The following is a 23,566-nucleotide window of genomic DNA, read 5'->3' on the forward strand; positions in this document are numbered from 1 at the left end:
TCAAACCTTGCATTGCAGTGGGATGATCAAATAGCTTGAAGCTATTTTTTAAAGCTGTATTCATGTTCCAGTTTTATATATTTCTAAAACCTGTTGCTAGGCTACAGTAACCTTTGTTACTTCCACATCTCTCAGCTAATAGATTTCACTAGCTTCTCTTACTTCTTTCTTAGGAAATTCTTTTAGGATTTACATGAAGTTTCTGGAGTGGCTTTAAAGATGTTGCCTTTTCAGACAGCAGGTAATCAAAGCTGCAGCAAAAGAATTCTAATCATGTTCTAGCAATTTGGAGTGACAAAACCAATTTTTCTCTCTCTGATAAACCTTTCTGCTTCTCAGTACATGCTGCTTTGGACAGCTCATCCTGCATCTGCAAAGCTGGAAAACAAGGTGAGCCATGCTTTGATTCCTCGCCCTAAAGCATGGATTCCTTTTTTTAAAAAAAAAAAATTATTTCTTTCTATAGACTATTGCTGTCCACGTTTTAAAATCAGCACTGAAGTAGTCTTTTAAAAGCCACTCTTCACATCAGCTACAAGAGCGGGCTTGATGCAGAAATCCCTGAGGAAAAATGTATAATCTGTATGAAACGGGAGCTTGCCTACATGGATGGTCCTCTCTGGCTTTGAAATAACGAACCTAGTCCTTTTCTTGTTTCACAAGACAGGTTCTCCAGCACGAGAAACATCTCCATGTTTGTATCATGGGACAATCTCCTATGTAGCCCAACTGTGCAAAGGGCATTCCTCTTTCCTGTTCAAAGATGACTTTCATGGTTGCAACACGAGCTATTTTCAAGTATGGCACATCCCTTCCAGAATACATTCTTTTCCTACTAGTCTAGAAATCAACTGAATTTCACTGATAGACTGCAAAGTTTTATCATGCATTTATAACGCCTTATTCCAGGAAGGAAAGAGGTTAAGCGCTAAGGCTGAAAGTATATTTTAGTGAAATCCAGCTAATACTATCCTATGTCCTCTTTATAGGAATTGTGTGGCTTTTGAGAAGGCCAAGTATCAGAAAGTATGGAACATCTTTTGAAATGGAAGATGAAACAAAGAAAAGTTAAATAATGTAACTCACATGATCACACGGTGCAAGTTCTAAGTCCGAGCAGGCAGGGATTTCTGGTTTGGAAATATGCAAGTAATTATAACCTCCAGGAAGAACACCTCCTGCCATACATGAAAGTGAGATTTATTAAATCATAAACAAAGAAGAAAAAGTATTTGCTTGCCCTCCTTCTCCCATAATCTCTTTTGTTGTTGTCGTCGTTTACCAAGTGGCTCTAAAAAGAAAACAAAGAACTTATTTTTTTTTGGTGGACTTCATCTTATAAACTTTTTTGTGGTACTCTTACACATATTGGTGCAGTGGCCACACATTGAAAAGTCCTGATTGTAGTTTCATTGATCTTGAACTTGGAATAAAGACACTGAGTTTCACTGGAAACACTCTGTATTTACTGCAATATAAACGAAAGCGCAACTTGGTCTGTTATTAGCAAAAATCTACAGCGTAAGCTTTTATTGCAACTCACCTCTCTCCACTGACTATATAAGGAGCTCTGAGGACTCTGCTGCCATTAGATGGCACCTTAGGTGAGATGGAACTACTCTTGTTATATAACAGCAAAAATGCTAAAGAGGGTATGAAAGTATGACAGAAATCCATGTTGACGTACCTTTAATTATACAGCTTTTGTATATGGGGATGAATCTATCTGTGCCTTCTGGTGGCTTAGAAAAGGGCTGACGGGTTGGATCAAAGAGATTCAGCATAGATGCAGCAAGCTCACAGCCAACCTCTTTTGAATTGAAGTTGCCGTGTGTCCATTCACCTACACAATATCTCCTGGAGTACTTTGTTAAAGGACCTGCAGCCCTGATACTGACATCATTAGTACGGAATTCGTTATCGATCACAAGTCTTCCATCAAAAACAAGGCAAGCATCATTAATCGCCTTAAAGGTTTCATAATCCACCGTCCTGTAGGCAAAGCTAAAAAATGCCTAAAAAAGAGATGTAAATAAGCGTAGGTTATTGTGCAATGGTTACTGGCTAATTTCATAAATCAAAACCTACACTTTGTTCTGAATGTTATTTATTTTAATAAACAAGAACATGAAATAAAGTATGATTTTTTATACATAGCTAAATCCTTCTGATCCAGTATTTACAGCTACTAAAAGTAAAACAAAGACAGCTGAGGGGAGAATTACTATACTCATCTACTTCTGGTTATGAGATGAGTTTTGTTTTAAAAACTCTAATATTAACTGAGTGGAACTGCGTATTTTCTGTGCTAGTATAAGCATGTGAAAGAGGCTTGAACTCTTTATGAAGTTGGCTTTCTTCTTTCAAATGCTCAAGCCAAGCTGAAAAAAAAAAAGTAATGGAGAAGTACAATTTACTTTGCACTGTAGTGGGATAACTGTATATTACAGATATTTTTTCAACCGTTGTGCCTGTTTACCAAACTGTGTTACTATGGCTACCAGCAGAGGGATGTTCAATGAAACAGAAAGACAGGAAATTCAAACTGTTCAGAGGGAATGCCACCCTCATTCAAACTGCAGCAGCAGAAGGAAGCCAGTGGAAGCTGTGGAGGCCAGGACATTTGTGAGAGGTATAAATGACAACCAGATATTTACATGAAAAGGAAAGCATTCAGATTTATTATACTTGATAGTGACACAGATTTTGGAAAACACATCCAAACTTGTCAGGACTGAAACACACCTCTAGCTATGTCAGATCTGGATAATACTTACTTTAGGAGGCAGACTGATCTGTATTTTCTTAGTGCTTGGGACTACTGGGCCTGCAGTGGCTGGGGCCGATCACTCTCAGAGACAGGGCAGAGGTCTAGATCCACCTAGACCATCCAGGGCAGCCCAGAGGAGGCTGTGTCTTTAAGTACTTGGTACATTTGGCAGTCTGTTAGTGAATCTGGTAACGAGCACAGCAGATACCTGTACACTATGTGAATATACATATTCACTGTGATTTGGTTTGTGGGACTGAAAAAAGGTGTGCTTTCCATTCTTTGAAAACACTACCTGTGCTGTCTTACTGTTCCTTACAGAAACTGGCCCTGAGGTGGGGATTTATCTTGGGACCAGCATCTACTGAAGCCATGAGCTCATCTTCCCCACAGGAAGATTTCAAGGGCATTGAAAGAAAATCACCCTAAATCCTTAAATTCCTCCTCTAAGTCTCAAAGAAAAAAGCTAGTGATAATTCCCTTCTTTTGTCTTCTTGTGGCACCTGCACAGTCCCTCTCCTGGGACATGAGGAAGCAGATCAGACTTCATCTCCCCAAAATAAGAGCTGAGGCAGCACCACGGCGACAAGCACTACAAAGCAGGCGGTGCTGGAAGTGGCCACTGATTCGTCCTACGCGTTAGGCATCGGTTTGGAACAGATGTGCACACAGCACGTCATGCAAAACGTGCTGGATGCCTGAAGAGCCGCTTTGAAATCCAGCGCAGCGCGAGAGCAAGGACTGCAGGGTCCCGCCACAGCCCTTGTCTTTTGTCTACACGCTCCGCACAGACTCCGCGCATTGATTAGCAGAGAGGAGCTTTTGTATCGATTTAGAATCGCGCACATCTGACATTTCACTTGATATGTGTGTTTCATTTGGTTTTCTACGTTGCCTAAAAGTGACTTTAAAGAGGCAGAAGCCCATCTGAAATCTGGAACATAAAAATGTGCTCACCAAGGAAAGCGCCTATTCAGATGAAGCGAAGAGAGGCGCCGGGGAAGGCAAAACTCACATCAACTGGAGGTGTCTCAGTTCTGAAAGATGAGAAATGAGGAGCAAGTAAGCGAGGCTGGGTCAGGAACTGGAGGGCACAGGCACAGAACGGTCCCTGCCCCAGTCCCTCCCCTCTGTCAGAGCGCCGCAGGCAGCAGAAGCCGGGGAAGCTACAACTACGAGCAGCGGCTCGTATAAACGGCGGGGATAAACTGAAAGCTGGCAGAACAAAGGTCCCAAAAATAAAGTAAAACAAGAGCGCACACTGGACGTTGAGGGTTAAAAGCAATAAGAATGACAAGGTTGAGAGGTGTTTTAAACGAGATCATTGTCTGCAAAGGGTACAGATGAAGACTGACCGTCTCATTGTTACAATATAGTTTGTGAAGCTCCGGAGCTTTTATAAAGAGCTTTCTCTTTCATCAGTGCCCTCAGCTTTTAAAATGATTAGACGACAAGCTGAATGTTGCTGCCCATCATCAAGAAATATTACTGTACAGGCTGAGGAAAGGGTGAAAAGTTATCAGACAAGTATGCATTATCTTGCTGCCTTCATCTTGAACAGACCGAGACATAACTGTATCAGGGCAAACTAACATCAGTAATACGCCCTTCCCTTAGTGTCAGCCTCAGGGAGGACACGGTTGTGACCCGAGTAAAGTATTACCCAATTACACCACCAAAGAGCTTTCCTGTGGATGAAGAGCAAGCGTCAGATGCTCATGACCGGCTGGATGAGCCAGAAGGAAGAAAAGGCATGGGAAGCAAAGGGAGCTGGAAATTTAAGCCACACTGGTATGGCAGAGATGTGACAGCAGAGTCAGAGCCTCTGGGGTTGTTCGTATATAAAACAAGTAATGAAATATCTGCAGTTAAGGGAATTCTAACCACCTAGTACATCCAAAATCAGGGAAGCTCTGCCCGGGAAGGCAAGGGGACCACACAGCCCCACGTCCTGCCGGCTGACAGGCAGGACGGTGTCACCAGAGGGGAGGGGAGGGGACGGCTGCAACCTCCAGGCTGGGAGCCATCTGTCAGCCCAGGAGGGGAGGGAGGGAGGGAGGGAGACTGCCGCTTTAGGAAAAGAGGAGATTTTCTCCCGTTGTTTTCATCCTGCAGGACTCAACAAATTAAGCCCCTAAGAACTGCCAATCAACAGTTGATATTGGCTCAAATCCCAAAAGGCCCAGAGCTGCTGCAGTGCTGATTCCTGCACAGCCTGCTCCCTTGCAAACCCAGCTGCCTTCCTGGCGAAGGCTGCTCTCCAGAGCCCTGTCCTCCTCTGAGCCTGTCCTCCCAGGTGGCTAAAAGCAGATACAGGAGCCACGCAAGACAGCTGAACTGGTTTTGGAGAACATAAAGCCCCTGACATCACAAATAATTGACGTCTCTCATCTTAGAGGCTGGGTAAGAGAGACCTCAAGAGGGAAGAACCATGGCTGGAGGAAGGATGGTAAGGGGGGCACAAAAGGGCAAGAGAAACAAACCATGAGGAAATGGGGGTCGCGAAGGAATGGCACAGGCCACACAGGCGAGGTGGTGGGGAAAAGGTGGCGGGGGGCGCCATGGGGAGGTGGTGAATAGATATGAAGTTGCAAGAACAAGAACCACTTCCACCCTGTGGAAGAAGGATAAAAATAGAAGGATTTCAGGCAAAGAGGAGAGAAACTGCAGAGCTGCATATGAGGAGAGAGTGGAAGGAACATCACAACGGATATGGGGACCAAAGTCAGGACACTGCTAGTAGACAGAAGTGTTATGCAAGGTCTTCACCTCCATAAGGAAGGGCTTAACTATCCATACATTAAACAGAAAAGGGTCAGGAAAACCAATGACTTAGAGCTTTACAGCGCAGGGGAGGTGGCAGGGACCATGGACTCCTGGGGAGCTCTCCGAGGGAGGCACGTGGCTCTTCCTTTCCAGAATTACACCAGACTTGCTGGAAAAAGACGCATGCCTGCAGCGGGATGTGTTGAGGGGGCCATACAGCTTCCTACAGATGCACGTGTTGAAGTGACTCTACTAGAAGTGCTCACTCACGTGGATTAGCCCAATAAAGAAAAACAGAACTATTCTGCCCATTAGGAAAGGCTAAAACCTGTCCCACATCTCAGTGGGGCCATACCTGTGAATGTGCATATAAAATTACTTAGATATTGATACTACACATAAACAAGAATGCAGTCATTAATGTAGAAGGAGAAAAATCTATTTAAAAATATATTTTCATTAAGTTATGTAGTAGGCCTCTCTATCCCGACATTATTGGCTTCTCCTATGACTTAATCAAATCTTAATCAAATGCACATAACTATAGACAGGAGTTAATGTCTGCATTTAAATAATAAAAGGAATTCTGGAATTATTTAGAAAATGAATTAAGAGTATTTGTCACTCAGCAGTGAACAACTATTTGTGAGTCAGGTGACTAAAACACATTTTAATCCAAATCACTCAAGGCATTAACAATGGTTTTATTGGGATTTTTAAAAAACAATCCTTTAGACTAACAAGCGAATGTTCAATCTTCTAGAGACAATGAGAAAATAGATAAACCAATGAGGGACAATCTGAATTTGATGGTCTTTGTCTTAAAAAACAGACTGAAAGAAACACAATGAAAGCATATACTTACTGAACACTGCAATTTTAACGGTTTTCTATTAGTAGTGAAAGCGGCACATGTGATAAGGTCCGGGTCGTCGCCTTCGTTCCACTGTGCCAGGATACTGTCATAATAAACAGACACGCCAGCCTTTGACAGTGCCTCCCGAACAGCACTTTCGATTTCGTTGTTGTTAAGGCAAGTAACATTTGAGCTGAGTGGAGGCTGTACGAGATGTATGCGAGAACCATCAATTCCAAGAGATAAGAGGGTTTCTACCGTGGTGTAAATGTCAATTGTATTCCCATAGACAATGACGTTCCCTAAGGGGAAAAAAAGGGGGAAAAATTTCTAAGACGTACAATGAAAACCTTATTAGTATAACTCAGATGATAATAACACGAAATTGCTCTCTTTGACCCTCTTATTTCTCTGATGCTATGAAGCAAACAATGTTACCTAGCAACAGTAGCTAAGATAATTTAGTGAAGAATCTGTACAAAACATCCCACAAAGTAGGCAAGTACTTAACATAGAAGTATGACATTCATTCTGACCCCATAATTTGAAATAATTTTGATTGAAGATCCTCTAGGGGGAAAAAAAAAACCCCACCCTGTTTTTAATTTGTTCTCTCCCTCCTCAATTTTTCTCATTCAAAGGATTTACCGGGGGGAGGGAGACAGGAGCAAATTAAATGCATCATGCAGAAGAAAACCACAAACTGTGGAAAGACAAAGTTGCAGAAAACAAGCCATTGTGCAATATGGGAGGTCACCAGCGCTGCCGCTTCCTTCCGCAAAAGCCTAATCTCCAGACAATGGAGACACCCCTGCAGACGGAGCCCTGTGCCTGCTGCTTCCTATCTGCCGGCTTGTGTCACCGAACTGCCCCGCTGAGGGGCACAGGCGGCCGATGCACTGACAGGCAGCGGCTGGCAGCTCTGCACTGCTCTTTGAAGACAGCTGCCTCCCCCCCGTGCACATCAGAGAATGCCCAAAACCTAAATGCCTCAAGTACATGCTCCGAACCTCCGTCCTTGCACACTGCCTAGAAATCAGCAAGCTTGAGACAGACATTTCTGATCAGCTGGTATGAAAACAGTGTTTGGATGTCGCTGCTCCTTTTGCAGTGTATCGTCACTAGAGCAGAAACCACTATTTAAAACAGCTCCATCTTTCCACCCACTGGGTGAAGGGAGCTCCGATTCAAACCCACGTCTCCCACCTTCTAGGGGAGTGCTCTTAACGACAAAGCTGCAGCCTGTAGCGTAGGGTCTTGCAAATTCTTACTGAAGTGGTGCCACTTCGAACCGCATAGTTAAAGCTGAGAGCAAATATGTGAGGATGTGAGGGAAGCAGGTTCTGTGTGAGCACGATGTGACTCTCCAGCCTAATGGCTACACCCCTCCTGGCAACAAGGGAGGCAGGGGTGGGATGCATCAGAGCATCTGTGTGTTTTATCTAAGGATGGTTTAAACACGTAAACATTCCTCTGAGCAGAGACTGAAACGTGCTCCTCTCCTCGCTGTTCTCTCTGTCCCCCTGCTTGGAACAGGAATCATTTTTTTTGCTCTGTGATCCACTAAGCCTTCAAGTAATCCATGCTAAATGGCACAGCTCTTGTAGGACAGACTGGGAGCTCCTTTCCTGGTGGCTAAGCACACTTTGCTACGAGGGCCGCAGCCAAGCTCCTGCCTGAGCAAAGGAGGATCAAGCCCAGGCTCACGGGCTCCTCCGCGCAGGCAGCAGAAGCATGCCCACAACCACCAGCTCTGTGTCTATGCTGTGTTCAACCACCCCAGCAACTAGCTCGAGCTGCAAGGCCAAGGTAGATGGAGGAACACCTGCTCTGTGGGTGACCTTCAGTAATAAATCAGCTTCTACACATTAGGTCTGATGGGTGTTTCAGTATGCCAAAAATGTGCTCCATCAGCACAAGGATGCATCAAATGCATCTTCCTATTGCATTTAATATCCCATACTTGCTGGTCAGCAGGTGCATTTATTGTTTGATGGGAAATCCCTGGCAGAAATAGGAAATAACTGAGCCATACCTCCACAAGCTAACATGCAAACATCCTTGCGATAGAGGACATCATACACTCCAGCATGGAGCTGGGAGAAAGGAAACTGCAGAACAGCTAACACCACCCAAGTGTCGCTTTTCCAGGTAACGTGTGTAAACCTGAAGAAAGGCAGTGCACAAATCCCAGGCCATCCCAGGCTTGACCAATCTCAGATTGAAGCTAAAGGATAACACAGACGATATAGGGCCTCATTTGAGAAACACAGAATAGTTCGGGATGGAAGGGACCTTAAAGATCATCTAGTTGCACCCCCCCTGCCCTGGGCAGGGACACCTCCCACTAGACCAGGCTGCTCAAAGCCCCATCCAGCCTGGTCTTGAACACTTCCAGGGACGGGGCATCCACAACCTCCCTGGGCAACCTGTTCCAGGGTCTCACCACCCTCACCGTAAAGAATTTCTTCCTAATATCTAATCTAAATCTCCCCTCTTTCAGTTTGAAATCGTTACCCCTCGTTCTATCGCTCCACTCCCTGATAAGGAGTCCCTCCCCATCTTTCCTATAGGTGCCCTTTAAGTACTGGAAGGCCATTATAAGGTCTCCATGGAGCCTTCTCCAGGCTGAACCGCCCCAACTCTCTCGGACTGTCTTCACAGTAGAGGTGCTCCAGCCCTCTGATCATCTTCATGGCCCTCCTCCGGACTTGCTCCAACAGGTCCGTGTCCTCCTTATGTTAGGGAAAAGATGGATGTTATGACAGAAGCTTCTTTATGAGCTCTATGAAAATAACTTGTAGTCTGGCATTGAAGGAAAAGTGTAGGATTGAATGTACTAAAGAAGAAGTCAGTGTTGAAATATCAGAGGTGTTTCAGCAATGGCCTTTAATTGACACAAGCAGCAGCTGGCACTGGCTTCCCCGCAGACTACAGAGCAGTAACTGCACTCAGAATTTGGAAAAACAGCTGACTCTCCTACATAACTGGCTCGATCTTGACTTTTGGCGGGATTTGTTTTCCTTCATGGCACTGGAGTAAGCAGTGATGAGCAGGTAAGAGTGCCTCATGCAACTAACTTACACGTTTATCTCAGCATTGGCATTTATGTCTACTACAAGTGATAGCATCCCCTACAACCTAAATTTTATTATTTCATAGGCTAAACTAATTTCACTGGGACCATGTTTTACTGCATGAGACACACCGCAACACTAAACAGAGCACTCACAGAGCCCTAGCGCCCGAGAATATGAATGATAAAAATTGTTAACAGATGTTCTATTATTCCCCTTTGACTACAAGGTTATTTTATTTGTCATATCAGCTTGGCTACTTGTAGCTGCCAAATAAACATATCTCTTTGTAACTGTCAGAGAAAAGAATTGCCCCATGATTATACATGCTCAGAAATGATGGAAAGCATATTTTTACTGTTAACCTCAATGACCAGAGGGACGGAACAATTTTACCTGCAAATGTATTCACCCGAAATCATAAGAAGAAAAGAGATCTTACTAGTTTCATAAATATAATACAGAATCCATATCATGTGTGATAATGGGAAGTCTGCCGAGTGTGTACATTGCTAAGTTGACTTTCCAGGCCAGAAGAACCCTTTCCGTTGCTTGTGCCTGTCAGGAGGTCTATCTGTAGGCAGTGCTGTCCTCATGAGAGCGTCAAAAAAGAAGGAAGACATAAGACTGAGAAGTTCGGTTATTGCATTATATGTTGGCATTTTTGTATCCACAAGATCAGATTCGAGCCCTGCATTTCTCAAGGAAAATTAAAATTCTGGTTTATATGGTAATATTAAATACAACTACATTAGATCAAGGAAAGCAATGCTCTTTTACTGACCTCTTGTAAATCAACAATTTACGGTTTCTGCTTATTACAATATTAGTGGCTTTTTAGATTACAGTGCTAGTAGTCTAGGGACTACAGATATTCATTATGGACTGAAATTATGTTCACTGGACAGATAGCAGTTCCTCAGGATGCTTTTATTATTTAACTACATGAAAATGTATCTATCTGTGAGTAAACATAATAATCGTCCACAGAAAAAAGCAGCCATAAATAAAGACCGTTAGAGTAGTTTTATCATTTATTACTGGAATGTCAGCGTTCTGCAGCAGAGCAGGACCATTCATTTTCCACAAGTGGAAGCACAAGATTTCAGTGACCCCAGCATGACCTGAATCTTTTTAGTTTCCAAAAGCTAAAGGAGAAAATCAGTATTAGCTAAAGCATCAGTGGCTACGGTTGGTGATTCATGCACTGGAATTTTAACGCAATACTATTCCTACAAACACGCTTTTAATAATGCAGTAAACTATGTTTAGGTAAAAGGAAAAAATAATTGCTCCATTTTGGGCCATTAAAGCAGTTTTGTTCCTTACTTTACTCCCATCCTACTTTTTATTTTCATGGAAAGTGCAGAGCTAATAGGAGATGAATTTCAATTAGTCACAATTACAGTTATAATAGGTTACATGCATTAGGCGGCTGGGTTTCATCAGAGAAGCCTCGGCGGCAGCCATCAGGGCTGGTGCTCACCCTGCTCCCTGGCCCGCAGCTGCAGGAGACCCTTCTGTAGCCGCCAGCACAACCGGCCGGGGGCAAAGGCCTCTGGCCCCCAGCCCGGGGACCCCGCTGCAGCCCACCACGCTGCAGCCGGCCGAGGAGCCGGCAGCAGCAGATGTGTCTCGCTGCTTCTCCCATGGGCTCCTCAGGCAACACCTGCTGCTGAGTGCCAGCCAGCTTCTCCTGCCACCTCTCCTTGCCTGAGGTGAGGAGGAGCCCAGCGAGGAAGGCTGCAGCAACCACGCTGCTGCTCATCCTCGGTGGTGCAGTGTCCTGGGTTGAGCGACACAGGACTAATTTATCTTCTAATGTTTGGGAAAACTGCACTTTTAGAAGACTCCAGTGTCTGAATTTGTGAAAATATTTACTTTACAGCCAGCTAGGCTATGTGGGTTTCAAGGTCTCGTGTTTTTGACTTAGAGAGGTGCAGGGATGAGGAGAAGTGAGACCTGGGCACTTGACTCAAGCCAACAGGATTATTTCATACCATGAACGTCACATTCAATATAAATTAGAAATTCTGCTGCAAAGTTCTCTCTCTCTGTCCCTTAATGGCTGCAATCCAGAGAACATCTTGCCCCAGTGGCGGACCCCTGAGCCCTTCCCTTCCTTCGAAGCCGTAGAGCTCGCCGTGTCCAACATTTGCTGTCCACTGCTGGGAGCGCACGGCTTCCTGCTGATAGAATGGACTGAGTATAATTCTTATATATCTTATAATATTAGTACTGGGATTAATACTGGTTCTTTAGTATTATTAATGTTAATTATCTAGTCTTATTCTATTAAATCTGTTTATATTTCAACCCTTGCGTTTCCTTGTTTTTTCCCAGTTCCCCTGGTGGGGAGGGGTGATAGAATAATTGTCTAAACAACAATAAATTGTTGTGGGTTTCTCAAACGATAACATGCAGTCACTGCCAGGAGCATCGTTCCTTCCACCACAGCATGCACGCAACGCTCCTGCCTGCATGCGCTACCAGGATGATCCTGCTCTACTTATGACCTGCAAAAACGTATCCACTGATTTCGCCCAGAATGAAGTGGTACCCAGTGCTCCCAGAGGGAAGAAAAGCAATTAAAACCCCTACCTTGACTCTTAATTAAAAGCTGCTCTCAAAATCAGTGCCACCAAATGAAGATTTCATCCAATTAGGCTAATAAGACTCACGTTGTGAAGCTCAGTGATTAACACTTTCCTTTAAAAAACCTCCAAAACTACAAGTGGCCTTGAACACGCATTCCCCCTCCCTCGTCCGGGGCTCCACGCACTCGCCATGCTGGGTGCCAGTGGGAGCTGCTCCCCGCCCAAGCCCTTGGGCTGGCTACGTGGGACCCCGGGGGGGCTTATCCAGCGGCCAAGCCAGGAGAATGAGGCTTGGCACAGGAGGCTCCAGACGACTTCCGATAAACGTTGCAAATAGCTGAATAAGAGGAGCACAAATAGAAGAGGAAAGCCGTGTGGAGAAAAGACCAAGTATAAGCTGAGAAGAATTATTATTGTATCTGAAGAGGATAAAGTGTCTATTTCTGTGCAGCTACAATAACCAGCATATATAGTTTTAGTAGCCACTTCATTTTCTTTAAACATAAGCAAATCCTATTTTTTAATGCTTTGAATTCTAACATGTTTAAAGCCGCTCAGCAGGAATTTGACAAACAATACTTTACCGTTTTGATGAGATGAAATATAGGAGGTGTAATACTACTATTTACTGAAGGCAAACTGGAGAATTTCAGAGATGAAAAATAAATGCAAACGTAAAATTTTGGCCATCCCAGTAGAGCGGTAGCATGGCCTGCAGAGAGCTGACAGACATCCAAATCAATTGCTGAACTCCACAGGAGCCTTTCCTCTGCACCTCTGTGAGCCTGTTGCCTATTAGACTGTCTCCAGACTAGGCCAGGGGCTGAAAAGTGGACTCATTTTCAGAAAGAGTAGGGATCCTGGATGCAGCCATGATCAAGACTGAAAGAACAACATTTATAAGACATATAGCCAGAAAACAAATCAGGGTGAGGAAGAACAGAAACAGAGATAGGTGGAGGAGGACTTCTGCAGCTGGGGACTCTTTACAGCTTACATCTGCAGCAGCAGTGAACATGAAGTGGGAAGAGCAATGAAAGAGAACTGGAACCAGAGGTGGGGTGGGGAGAAAGAGGGAGGCATCACGTCTCCCATAGACCACGTCCCTCCAAGACCAGCCTCATTACGGATTTAGCTTATAATTGAAGATGGGATAGTGCCTAATTAAGATATCCATCTTTACACCGCAACAAAAGCCATCGGCAATAATGAAATTATGATTAATATAATATTAATTTAGTATTAATAATAATAAAGGTGCATTTGTCCCAAAGGAGACGAGGTGCTGCAAGACTGCTGTTCGCCTGAAGAGCGAACCTCCCAGGCGGCTTGCATCCCAGCCAGCAGCGAGCTCTCGGGCAGCATTTCTGCGCAGGTGTCCTGGAGCACATTCCAGGACTGGGCACGCACGGATTTACATGAAAGACTAGCAGTAGCGAACACGGAAAACTAACAACCTCATCTGTTTATGCAAACGCAGCTGTGCATATCAGCTGGACATCAGGTAGGACTGTGTGGGCAGGGGCTGGCATCAGCTGGAAGACAGGCGGAGGGGGGCTGCTGAAGAGGCTCTATTTACACGCCTGAGGCCAGGAAGCTGTTTGAAGAAAATGTGAGCAGAAACATTACCATGTTTATCATCTTCTGTCCTGATCATGGCAAGACTCAGAGGATGACAAAGAAACCTCCAGCGTCTTGAGAAGGAATAACTACCAATTTTCATTATGTTCTCGACAAACGAGCCAGGTAAACTAAACCTTTCGGAAACTCCTGTTGTTGCACTCAAGTAGACATAAACTCTTCCACAAAGACAGCTTTCCTGCTCTGAACTCTGTCCTAATGCAGATCTGGCACACATAAGTGATGTTACATGAATTCATTTACTGTTTGGTCTATTTTTCTGTATCTGAAAGTTTAACTCTGAAATCTGGATGATTCCCAGGTATTTTCAATAGTGTATGTATTCAGTGAATGAACTAACGAATATACGAACCATGCACACATGAACAGGCTGAGGAAATACAGGTATGGCGGACATCTGCACAAATGTGTGATTTTAAGGGTCAAAAAGAAAATACTGGGAGCCTGCAGTTCAACGTGAAAATCTGTAACTGATGTAACAATACAAAGATGACAGATCTGAAAAAACCCACTTCCTCATTTAGACCTGATTTCTTTGTGTTACGCCTCAAATCTAGATATTTTTCTATACAACAGAAAAACACATCCACTAATGAAATTATTATTTAATTGGCTAATTAATGACTCCAGCCAGATTTGCATTTGGGACTCATTTTGTTTTATATAATAATTATAGATAATTAATCTATCTCAAGCCTTTCTTTCCTAGCTAAATATGCTGGGTATCAAAAATGACAACAAATTGTAAATTAATCTGGAAAACAAAGCACAGCAGATGAAAGACTTTGTTAGAATTAATCAGGCATCCATTATACCATGGAATTAAGGAAACAATAAGCCTAGAAAACATTTTTGTAAATGTGCTTGTGTTAACAAATCCCTTACCTTCTGAGTTGACAACATTTTCTTTCAGCCAGTGCATTGCCTTTAAGCAGTCCTGATCATCATTGAGAGTAAAATGATTGGAAGGGACTTTCCCTGTGTATCTGTGTGGCCGCTTACTTAGGACTTCTGTATTAGTTGGGAGTTTACTGATATCTGCTCCAGTGGGAGACACGACCTGGAAGAAACGAATAAATGAGTGAAGGAATATATGGCATATATCTTGGAGAACTGTTACGAAAGATTTTAAAAAACAGTGACACAAGCCATTTGACTACCTAAGGGTTGCTTCTCCTTGTACATCCTAACCCTTCTTAACATTCAGCACTAGTAAACACAAGAGTGGCCACAGAGAAAAGAGATTCATGCTAGTCTGAGTACACGCACAGGTACATACACGTGTGTATGTATTCCGTATTTTCTACGGGATGTGGGTGACCATTTTGAACAGCAGTGCCAGAACAAGAGAATAACAATACAAGCAAAACGCAAATGAAAGGGACTTTACAGCAAACAGCAGAAATGCATAAATATACAGTCGAAGGATCTCTGCAGTTGTTTGACTAACATACACCTTTAAACGACACTTGAAAATTCCTTGTGCAGCAAGACTGCCTCCATCTTTTGTCAACAAAACCCAACTTTCTAAAATAAGGGAGATTTTGTTCCAGAGAAAGTGGTCAAAACCTGCTTGATGGTTAAAATGCCAGGATTCAGTAAATTATTAAATGTATAATGCTACTTTACAGTAACAAATTCAATCTGAATTATACAGAGCAAAAAAGGTAATCTCATCTGTGACTTCTACAGCACCAGTGATTAACGTCCTGAACAATGTTCTCACTGCCAATTGGATCAACTGAAATACTATTCGGTCATCTAAAAGCAGGCATGACATCAAAAGATCTTACTTGCCCAACAAGTAAATCCTCTTAATCATAATGAATAATGTTTTACTAGGCATTAATTTGACTGCTTACCAAATAAGGGACAACTTAGAAAAAGGATGGACTACAGCTCTGTGTAACAGAACAGAAACCAGATGGTAAAAATAATTCCTTCCTATTTTTTTGTAGAGTTTAAAAGTGAGAATAGATGACATTAGGTTTTCTTCTCGAAGGCAGATAAAACCTGAGTTTCCTCCTGCTCGCTTTATCTTTCTTTCTACTCCGGTGTAGTTACTTCCCGTAACTTATTTTGCAAGTCAGAGTTACCTCCAAACTTCTTTTTCTAGGAGCACTTAAAGTCATTCAGATCATACATCAACTTTTGTCTCATCCCTGTTGAACAGTGAATATGAATTGTTGTTTAAAGTGTGGCTCTACCCTGAAAAGTGATTACAGAAAAACCGGGGCTTTCTTGCTCCACAAATCCGTTGCACGTATGCAGTCCAGATTTCACTATGGGGCTGAACATACCTCACATTCATGTTTGCGATATATGGTGAACAGCACTGTAAAAACCTGTAGACACATGCTCAGTTTGATCTCCTGAGTTTAAAGGCAAAATACCTTGCTCGTGATTCCTATCCAAAACCAATCAGTAAGGCAAAATCACTGCAGGCAATGGGGCTATACAAAAGATGGCCATTTAGTTGACATAGTTTGAAGGCCACATGACAATACACAAGAAAGAACAAACCCTGCCCAGGATGTCCAAGCCCAAGCTGAGCCTGTAGGGCTGGAGATGAGCTTGATTCCACATTTCACGTGTAACTGAGTGTCTGCTTCAATCTCACTGGAAACTCAACTCTGTGCTACGGTAACATACAGCACCATGTCCGTGCCTAGGCATGGTCATTATGTGAGATGAGTAATTAATTTGATAAGGAATTCTCTCCACTGCCAAAACTAGGTCAAACGGTGTTAGACCAGCTGGAGTTAAGTCTCCTGTGGCTGGGGCCACACGTCAATTGGGCCTACTCTTCAGCAGGTTTAATGGTCATGGTGGCAAAAATACTGGCAGTTTTGCTTAATATCTGATACTGAGCAGTGACATTCCTAGTAGAAAATTTTGTAAAACCTCTCATCTCATCCAAATTCTATACTGAAATAGTACAACCTGCTACACTGGAGGGCTGCAAACTTTCTGGTTATACACTTGATAAGGCCTACTGTACTGCTTTGCTAATCACAGAAACACTATTCACTGTAAAAACCTGAATACGTTATTACGTTTTTCACTCTACACACAATCTTACCTGGTATTTCTGTCCCGTACAGAGAACAAGGTAGTCATACGGTATTTCTTTCTCCTTGGAAACAACTACATATTTGGCAGCGCGATTTATGCCAGTCATTTTACCAACCACAACGTTAACCCAGGAACAAAGTGACATCTGTGCATAATCTTCATCATTAAAACAGTGGCTGTGAAGAAAGAATATCTGTAAGTGACATTTCAGCAGCTGACAGCAGGCATTAATTAGACATCTGGTGAGTTAGCCGGAGTCCCCTAGTGGTTCAAGTCTGTTCTCTCGCTGTGAGTTTACGGCAGTCTATAGTAAAAGATTAGTCATTATGAAATACTCGGTTACAAATTGACAACTTTCTGTTAAAACCAAACAATCCCTCCCAGCGTTGGGCCATACAACCACATAATTTAAAAACAAAGTCAGAAATATGTGCTTTGCTCTGCTTTTCCTTTGCAGGCTGATGCGAGGAGACTTTTGCCCCTGCAAAGAAGGCATTTTAATAGTCTAATTCTTCCTCTTATACAAGACTCCCTTATGAAGTTTTTTTTTTGCACTTTTGCTTCACTTGATATTCAACTTCACCAGTAGCGGCTATGTTGAGACACAAACGCAATGAAGGCACTATTGGCATTTTAACATCCATGTTCCAAAGTACTAGTCTGAAAAGTTTGAAAATAAATACAAAGCTACAAAACCAGTTGTCAGAGCTAGCAGTAAAAGGCACAGATCTCAGATTTTCTCTTGGTGACCTCTTTCCAAATGAAATTTTCCAAAACACAAGAATGAAAAATTCTGAAAACATACTAAACTGACCCTCTACCCCCAGCTTTTCAAAAGTCTCCAAGATGCAACCAAATTCCTCTACAAGATGAACTGAACGCTAACAGGCTATCCAAAAGAAAAAAAAATTAGCAGGTAAATGAAAGAAAGAAATGAAATGAAAGACAAACAGTGCAGATATAAAAAATATTAATCTTCACTAATTTGTATCCGAAAAACAAGTTATTCTTAATGAAAATGGGGCAGCAACTTTTAAAATGTCAAAGCAATTACCTTCAGTGCTAGGTAACAAACAATATGAGGGTTTGTGTGTTTTAAGAAGCAGAGCTTTGTTGCATATAGTAGTTATGGTTTTCAGGGTTTTTTGTTCCTGAATGTCTTATGGATTAAGTGTTGTCCAAATGAGACCAATTGATAGAAATCTGATTTTCGGAGTGCGTATAGTGCACACATTCTGCGCACCATGCTCTGGCAGTGTTAATTCAATACCAGCACCAAAAAACCTATGGAACCGAAACCACTTGTTGATTTTGAAAATCTCAGGCAAGGTTTACTTTTGCAGCTCTTAAGTTTCATCCGTGTTACAGCCTGTTTTCAGTGTAAAGTGTCATATATATATCCCTATGTATGATGAAAGCATCAAAGATCTGGAAGCTACTATTTAAAAAGCCAATTTTGAAGCAAAACCCAAATGGAACAAAACCCCTTTAATGCCTCAGTAAAGACAATTAAAATTATTTCCGAAAGTCTTTTATGACTCCGAGTACGCTCCCACCCTGCCTGTCTATGCAAACACCAGACTGCTTATTTATTATTGCATTTGTACCACCCTCTCTGCTTAACAGACTTCTGGAAAGACAAAGATTCCTGAAGATAAAATACTTCCATACAGAGGTACAACAGGCACACCATTATAATATCCATGGAGGACCAGAGAGATAATACTTTCAATGAGGTCTGTTATGACTCTTGAATACCACTGAGTCTTGCAATAGCCCATTATGAAAATACATAGTACGTTGCTGGCCATTCTGCAGCTAGACCCAACTCAATACCTTCCTGATACTGAAAATTTAAACCAGGCAAAATTCTGTTAAATTAGGTTCTTTCAGTAGAATTGAAGAGTAATGCTAATCCCCAACCCCCCTTATAGCTTTGTAGATGGATGAACCTGCAGGATCTAGTGAAAAAGAATGCAACAGGTTTTAAACAAGCAAAAAAGATGAATGGCTGGTGTTACACAGACGTCTGGTTTATGAGATCAGGGTGACATGGGAAGAGGATGGAGCCTGCACATCTTGTGTGAAAGGAAGCTGAGTCTCACCCCTGCTAGCAGTTCGCACCTATGAGACAAGATGGGAATGGCCAATAAAGAAATCCTGGGCTTCACCCAGTCTGTAATCTGAAGTCACTGCAGAAAAAATATTCCGTCTACCAAATAAAGCTCATGGCCATTCAGAGGCTCAAGAACTTTACTTTCTATTGATACTGAGCGATGAAAAATATTCCACTTTCTTCCACAGGACTAAATATAATGTGATTAAATAGAAGGAGACTCAGCTCATGTTCAAGCATTTGATGCCTTTATATTATACCAGGGGCTGCAGCAGAGAACGCTGGAGAGAGACTCAGTGCTTTTTTGCCATTAGTACCAGAATATACACTCTAAACCCGAGCTGACTGCTACACATTAACTGTTGTTACTGAGTTCCCAAAATTGTCATACAGGATGCCACAGAAACAAATAAAGTTGCTTTCATTACCTGAAGAATTTTAGGACTGAATGACCAGGCTTTCTGAGGTGCTGTGCATCCTTCGCACTCACAGATACCAGAGGCAAATAAAGAAGGGAAGCAAACGACTGACAATTCTAAACTGTAATCATGCAGAAATCTATAAATAAAATGGACATCAAGGACAGATGACAGTTTTCAAAAGCACCTTTATAATTGAGGTGCACAGCTCCCAGGAGACTGACACTCCAAAAATCACAGGGATGCTTTCAGAAATCATACCCTGCAGAGCTCAATTTTCACTCTTAATCTGCTTTCAAATTTTAACAGCTAATTCTGGTGAGGCAGCTATGAATCGCAACTTTCCATCAGGAAGGATGTTTTGTTATTACAACTCTTTTTTACAGCATACTTAGGAAAAAAAGTACATGCATTTATGTGAGCGTGTAATCCCTTCATTTACTAGGTTTGTACTTAAACACACCCCTTTCTACAATAAAAAAATTAACTCAGGTGACTACTTATAAAAAAATTCCTTGACGTGGCAAAATTCCAAACAAGATAAGGTGGTTTTAAACAGGTTCACATCACACCATCTTCATGTCTTTGTAGAGACTTCATTTTTAAGGTTCAGCAAGCAGACATTGAGTTGTTTTGTCATTTAAAGAGCTGGCCCTTTAGTGCATTGCTGCTTACTGAGTAAAAGATTTGGTAAAAAGCAACACGCACGTTCCAAAGAGTCACAAGCCAAATCTAAATAAATTATACTAAGTTCATTCCCCAGCTATTCAAGATAAGCGATTCATTTAATTCTACGCTTCTCAGCATCCAGAAAAATCATGGTCCTATCTACAGTGAGGATTCCTAGTCACTATTCCAAAACAAAAATAAAACCCTCAAAACAAATATACTAAATTTAAGTGAGAATGATGTACTGTGAATTTTGATGAGGTAAGATTGTATCCGACTAAATGGAAGATATTTTACTTATTGGCAAACAAGAAAACTCGTGAAGTGCTTGACCGCCCACTAGACACAGACCTAGCTATCTTTCACAGTCTTCTCTTCAGCTATTTTGCACCAGACCCATGGCTCTGCCAGCCCCGGGGAGGTAAGTGTTAAGGGACAGCACTCTGACTGGGACTGGAGATGGACTTCCACGGTCCCGTGACTGGCACACAAGTAGTTCACAAGCAGCAGGATTGATGCAGCGCAGTCCTTCCCAATTTATCGACAGCAATAATCCTAAACTTTCCCCGTATCCTCAGCAAAATTCCCACTATTATCAGTGGGGTCTGCACCTCACCATGAGGCCGCTATAAACAGATCACTGGTCACATTGCTAATATTAATTCTTATACATTCTTTTACTCAGCATTGTTTGGAACAAAACTCATGGAAGTTAAAAATGAAACGATATTTAAAAAGCAAGCATACATCTTCCGTCATTTTTCTTTAACCTGGAGATTTAAACAATCTAAAACGTCTTGGAAAACAGAGACCAGTGTCCTGGTATAATGCAATGGATTGCTGTCCTGAAGTTACTGCTTTAGCAGTATTTCCCTAGTAATAATTATATTCAAGTCATTTCCCAGGTGAATGCATGTTGTATAGAAAGATCGAATTACTTTGAAGCTATCTGTCTCTGTATCTATCTAAAATGTAGGACAAGTTCACAAAGAATTACAAAGTGTTATTTTTTCCTTTGAAGCTATGGAAGTGTTTAGATATTAAATCAAACCTGTTAATTAGAAATCTTCTATGTTCGGAGCCCTGTAGGTCTTTTCCTGGGAGGCCATGAATTGAAATCAAGGTCAGATTGTTGAACTTCAGATGCGGACTGTGGAAAGAAAGACAAAACGCCACAGTTCAAGCAGTGTAAGTTTGTCGAGGCTCCGTCTGGTGCAAGCATAATGCGAGCGCATTTCAATGTATGGTTGGTTATATACAGTGTTTACAGCTTAGCTCCCCAGCCCATCACTGTGACTTTCGAGCTGTACAGCATCCAGCACCATGTTGTCTTGATCCTGACAGAGATATTTAGACTCTACCACGTAATTTACAAGCTCTGCTCCTAAGACCTTACAGCAGGACTTACCTTCCATGGCTACAAAAGGTATTGTAAGACCATGGAGTTTTTGCTCAAATACCTTTGCTGTTCATAGCTCACCTTCTGCAAGCTGCAGGGAAGGAAAAAAGAATTCCTGACAACAGGTAATTTGTCTGCTTCCTGCAACGGGTCTACTGAAATTAGGAGGGCATATCAAAGGAACAGCATAGACAGCCGTTCCGTATTGGGAAGGATACAGAAAGTAATTCCTTTACGCAGGCCAAGTACAAACTGTTTTGTCATTTTTCTAAGATGCATGTGTCTTTGGACACAAAAAGAAGAATACTTTCCACCACAGTTTCATTAACACCAGAGAGTGGGGGGTAACAAGACTGACAGTAGGTTGAACTAAATGTGGTCTGACATTTAAAAACAAATAAATATTATGAGTGATTAAGCCTTCTAATCTTCAAGGCTTTCTGTAAGTTAAGTATGGATTGATGCAAATGGTACGAAGGAATCAGAATGTTTTTTATCAACCGATGTTAATTTGTTATTCATACATTTAAAAAATACATTCAAACAAAGTTAAAGGTCATACTTAAACCAAGGAATTTCAAGGTTACGTCTGCCCCTCTCAAAATGCATATTAATAGTTTAATTCTGGATTATGGATTATCTATGGTAAATCTCCATGCATACTCAGGCCGAGTGCAGTGTAATAAATAACCTTAATGTAACAGAGTGCATATATTTATACAGATTATGGGCCTGATTCTCATTTAAATTAAGGTCACTCTGCAGAGGTGGGTGTAAATAGAATTTGCTCTTCATTTATGGCCACATTATGCTGGCTGAGTGATACAAAGTGGTCTTCACGTAAATGAGAGTTAGCCCGATACATTAAACTGAATTTAAAGGGTACGGAATGCCATCTGCACCCAGGAACTGCTCCTAGTGGGGTGCAGATAGGAACAACTACAATAACTTTGCACACCTAAATAGTATGACTCCTTGGCATTTAGTTTACATGTAATTATGAGGAAAATTACTACAACACTACATAAACATCCTAGACATTCTCTTATCCTGCCTGCCCTCATAGCCCCTCATAGCAATGAAGATTCTTTTCAGTTTAGAGCTGAAATCATCTCTGTACGTGCTGCATGGCCTCTTGCCAATAGGTCTCCAAATCCAGGTGCCACAGTAACATTAAGTTTAAATTACGCTAACAATACTTAGGATAAAAATGTTGCAAGCAAGCACCAGGAAAATAGCAAAATGAAGGCCGTAGGCAACATTAATATGCCTCTTTTGCATGATTGCACTATGATGCACTTTATTGATCTGGTCACATACTATTTTCTTCTGCAGATGCTCTAGGTCTATTTAGTCCATACGCAGCCAGCCAGTATTTCCACAGTCATGTGGTATTCAGTTCTTCCCCATTGAGCGCGAGGCTTCAATTCAGACCTTTCACTCCGTACGATTTACTAACTAATGATTTACTTCTACCTCAGCGCTCCCATGGCATTCCCATATGCCCCAAACATTAATTCACGATTCCCATTCATTAATCTTGTAGGCATCAAAATGTTGATTAGCATCTCCTTAGAATACCGCGATGAAACGAGTCATATCTTTGGTTCCCGTTTCACATTGAGAAAAATCAAGGCACAAAGAAAATTGGATTAAAGCTGTCAAAAAGGCGCGCCGACGCTGAAGGCAGAACTGAAGAGACCCAGAGGCTGGTACCTGGCGCTGCCCCGTGCTGAGAGCGCAGGCGCAGGGACGCTGCACCGCCCTCCCGCCTCCACGCAGCTGCAGCGCTCCGTGCACAATTTCATGCAAATAACGGCCGCATTTTCAAACAGAGAGGTAAAATTCTTCTTCAGCCAAGAATCGAAGTTTGTGAAACGTTTACGCACAGGCTGGCATTTGTGAAAATTATCAGAATCTTTAAATAAGTAAAAAAACCCTAGTATCTTGTATTACAAAAGCTTGATTTCGGAGCTGTAGATGGTATGCCTAACCTTAGGATTTTGAATGTATATACAGGCACTTAAATACAAGCCTGAAAACTACAGCCAAACTGTTGGTGCTTAGCCAGTGTCAGGCACTGGCACATGGAGTTACAGGGAGATAACAGGTTTCAGTATTTTGACCAGTGATTGTTATGCACCATACCATACTCTATATCATTCTCCCCTTTCCTCTACG

General features: G+C 42.2%; 1 protein-coding gene across 1 annotated transcript in view; it reads right to left on the reverse strand.

The window, feature by feature from the left end:
• The window catches only part of CFAP61 (cilia and flagella associated protein 61), a 118,538-nt gene that overhangs the window by 29,239 nt on the left and 65,733 nt on the right, over positions 1-23,566 (reverse strand). The window contains exons 17-22 of the mRNA XM_054195833.1: positions 21,038-21,136; positions 16,790-16,958; positions 14,593-14,767; positions 6,402-6,694; positions 1,688-2,015; positions 1,087-1,178 (exon numbers count right to left, since the gene is read on the reverse strand). Coding sequence (XP_054051808.1) covers positions 1,087-1,178; positions 1,688-2,015; positions 6,402-6,694; positions 14,593-14,767; positions 16,790-16,958; positions 21,038-21,136 — 1,156 coding nt within the window. The remainder of the gene's footprint in view (positions 1-1,086; positions 1,179-1,687; positions 2,016-6,401; positions 6,695-14,592; positions 14,768-16,789; positions 16,959-21,037; positions 21,137-23,566) is intronic.

Source organism: Rissa tridactyla, chromosome 3 (genome assembly GCF_028500815.1).
Source record: "Rissa tridactyla isolate bRisTri1 chromosome 3, bRisTri1.patW.cur.20221130, whole genome shotgun sequence".
Taxonomy (NCBI): domain Eukaryota; kingdom Metazoa; phylum Chordata; class Aves; order Charadriiformes; family Laridae; genus Rissa; species Rissa tridactyla.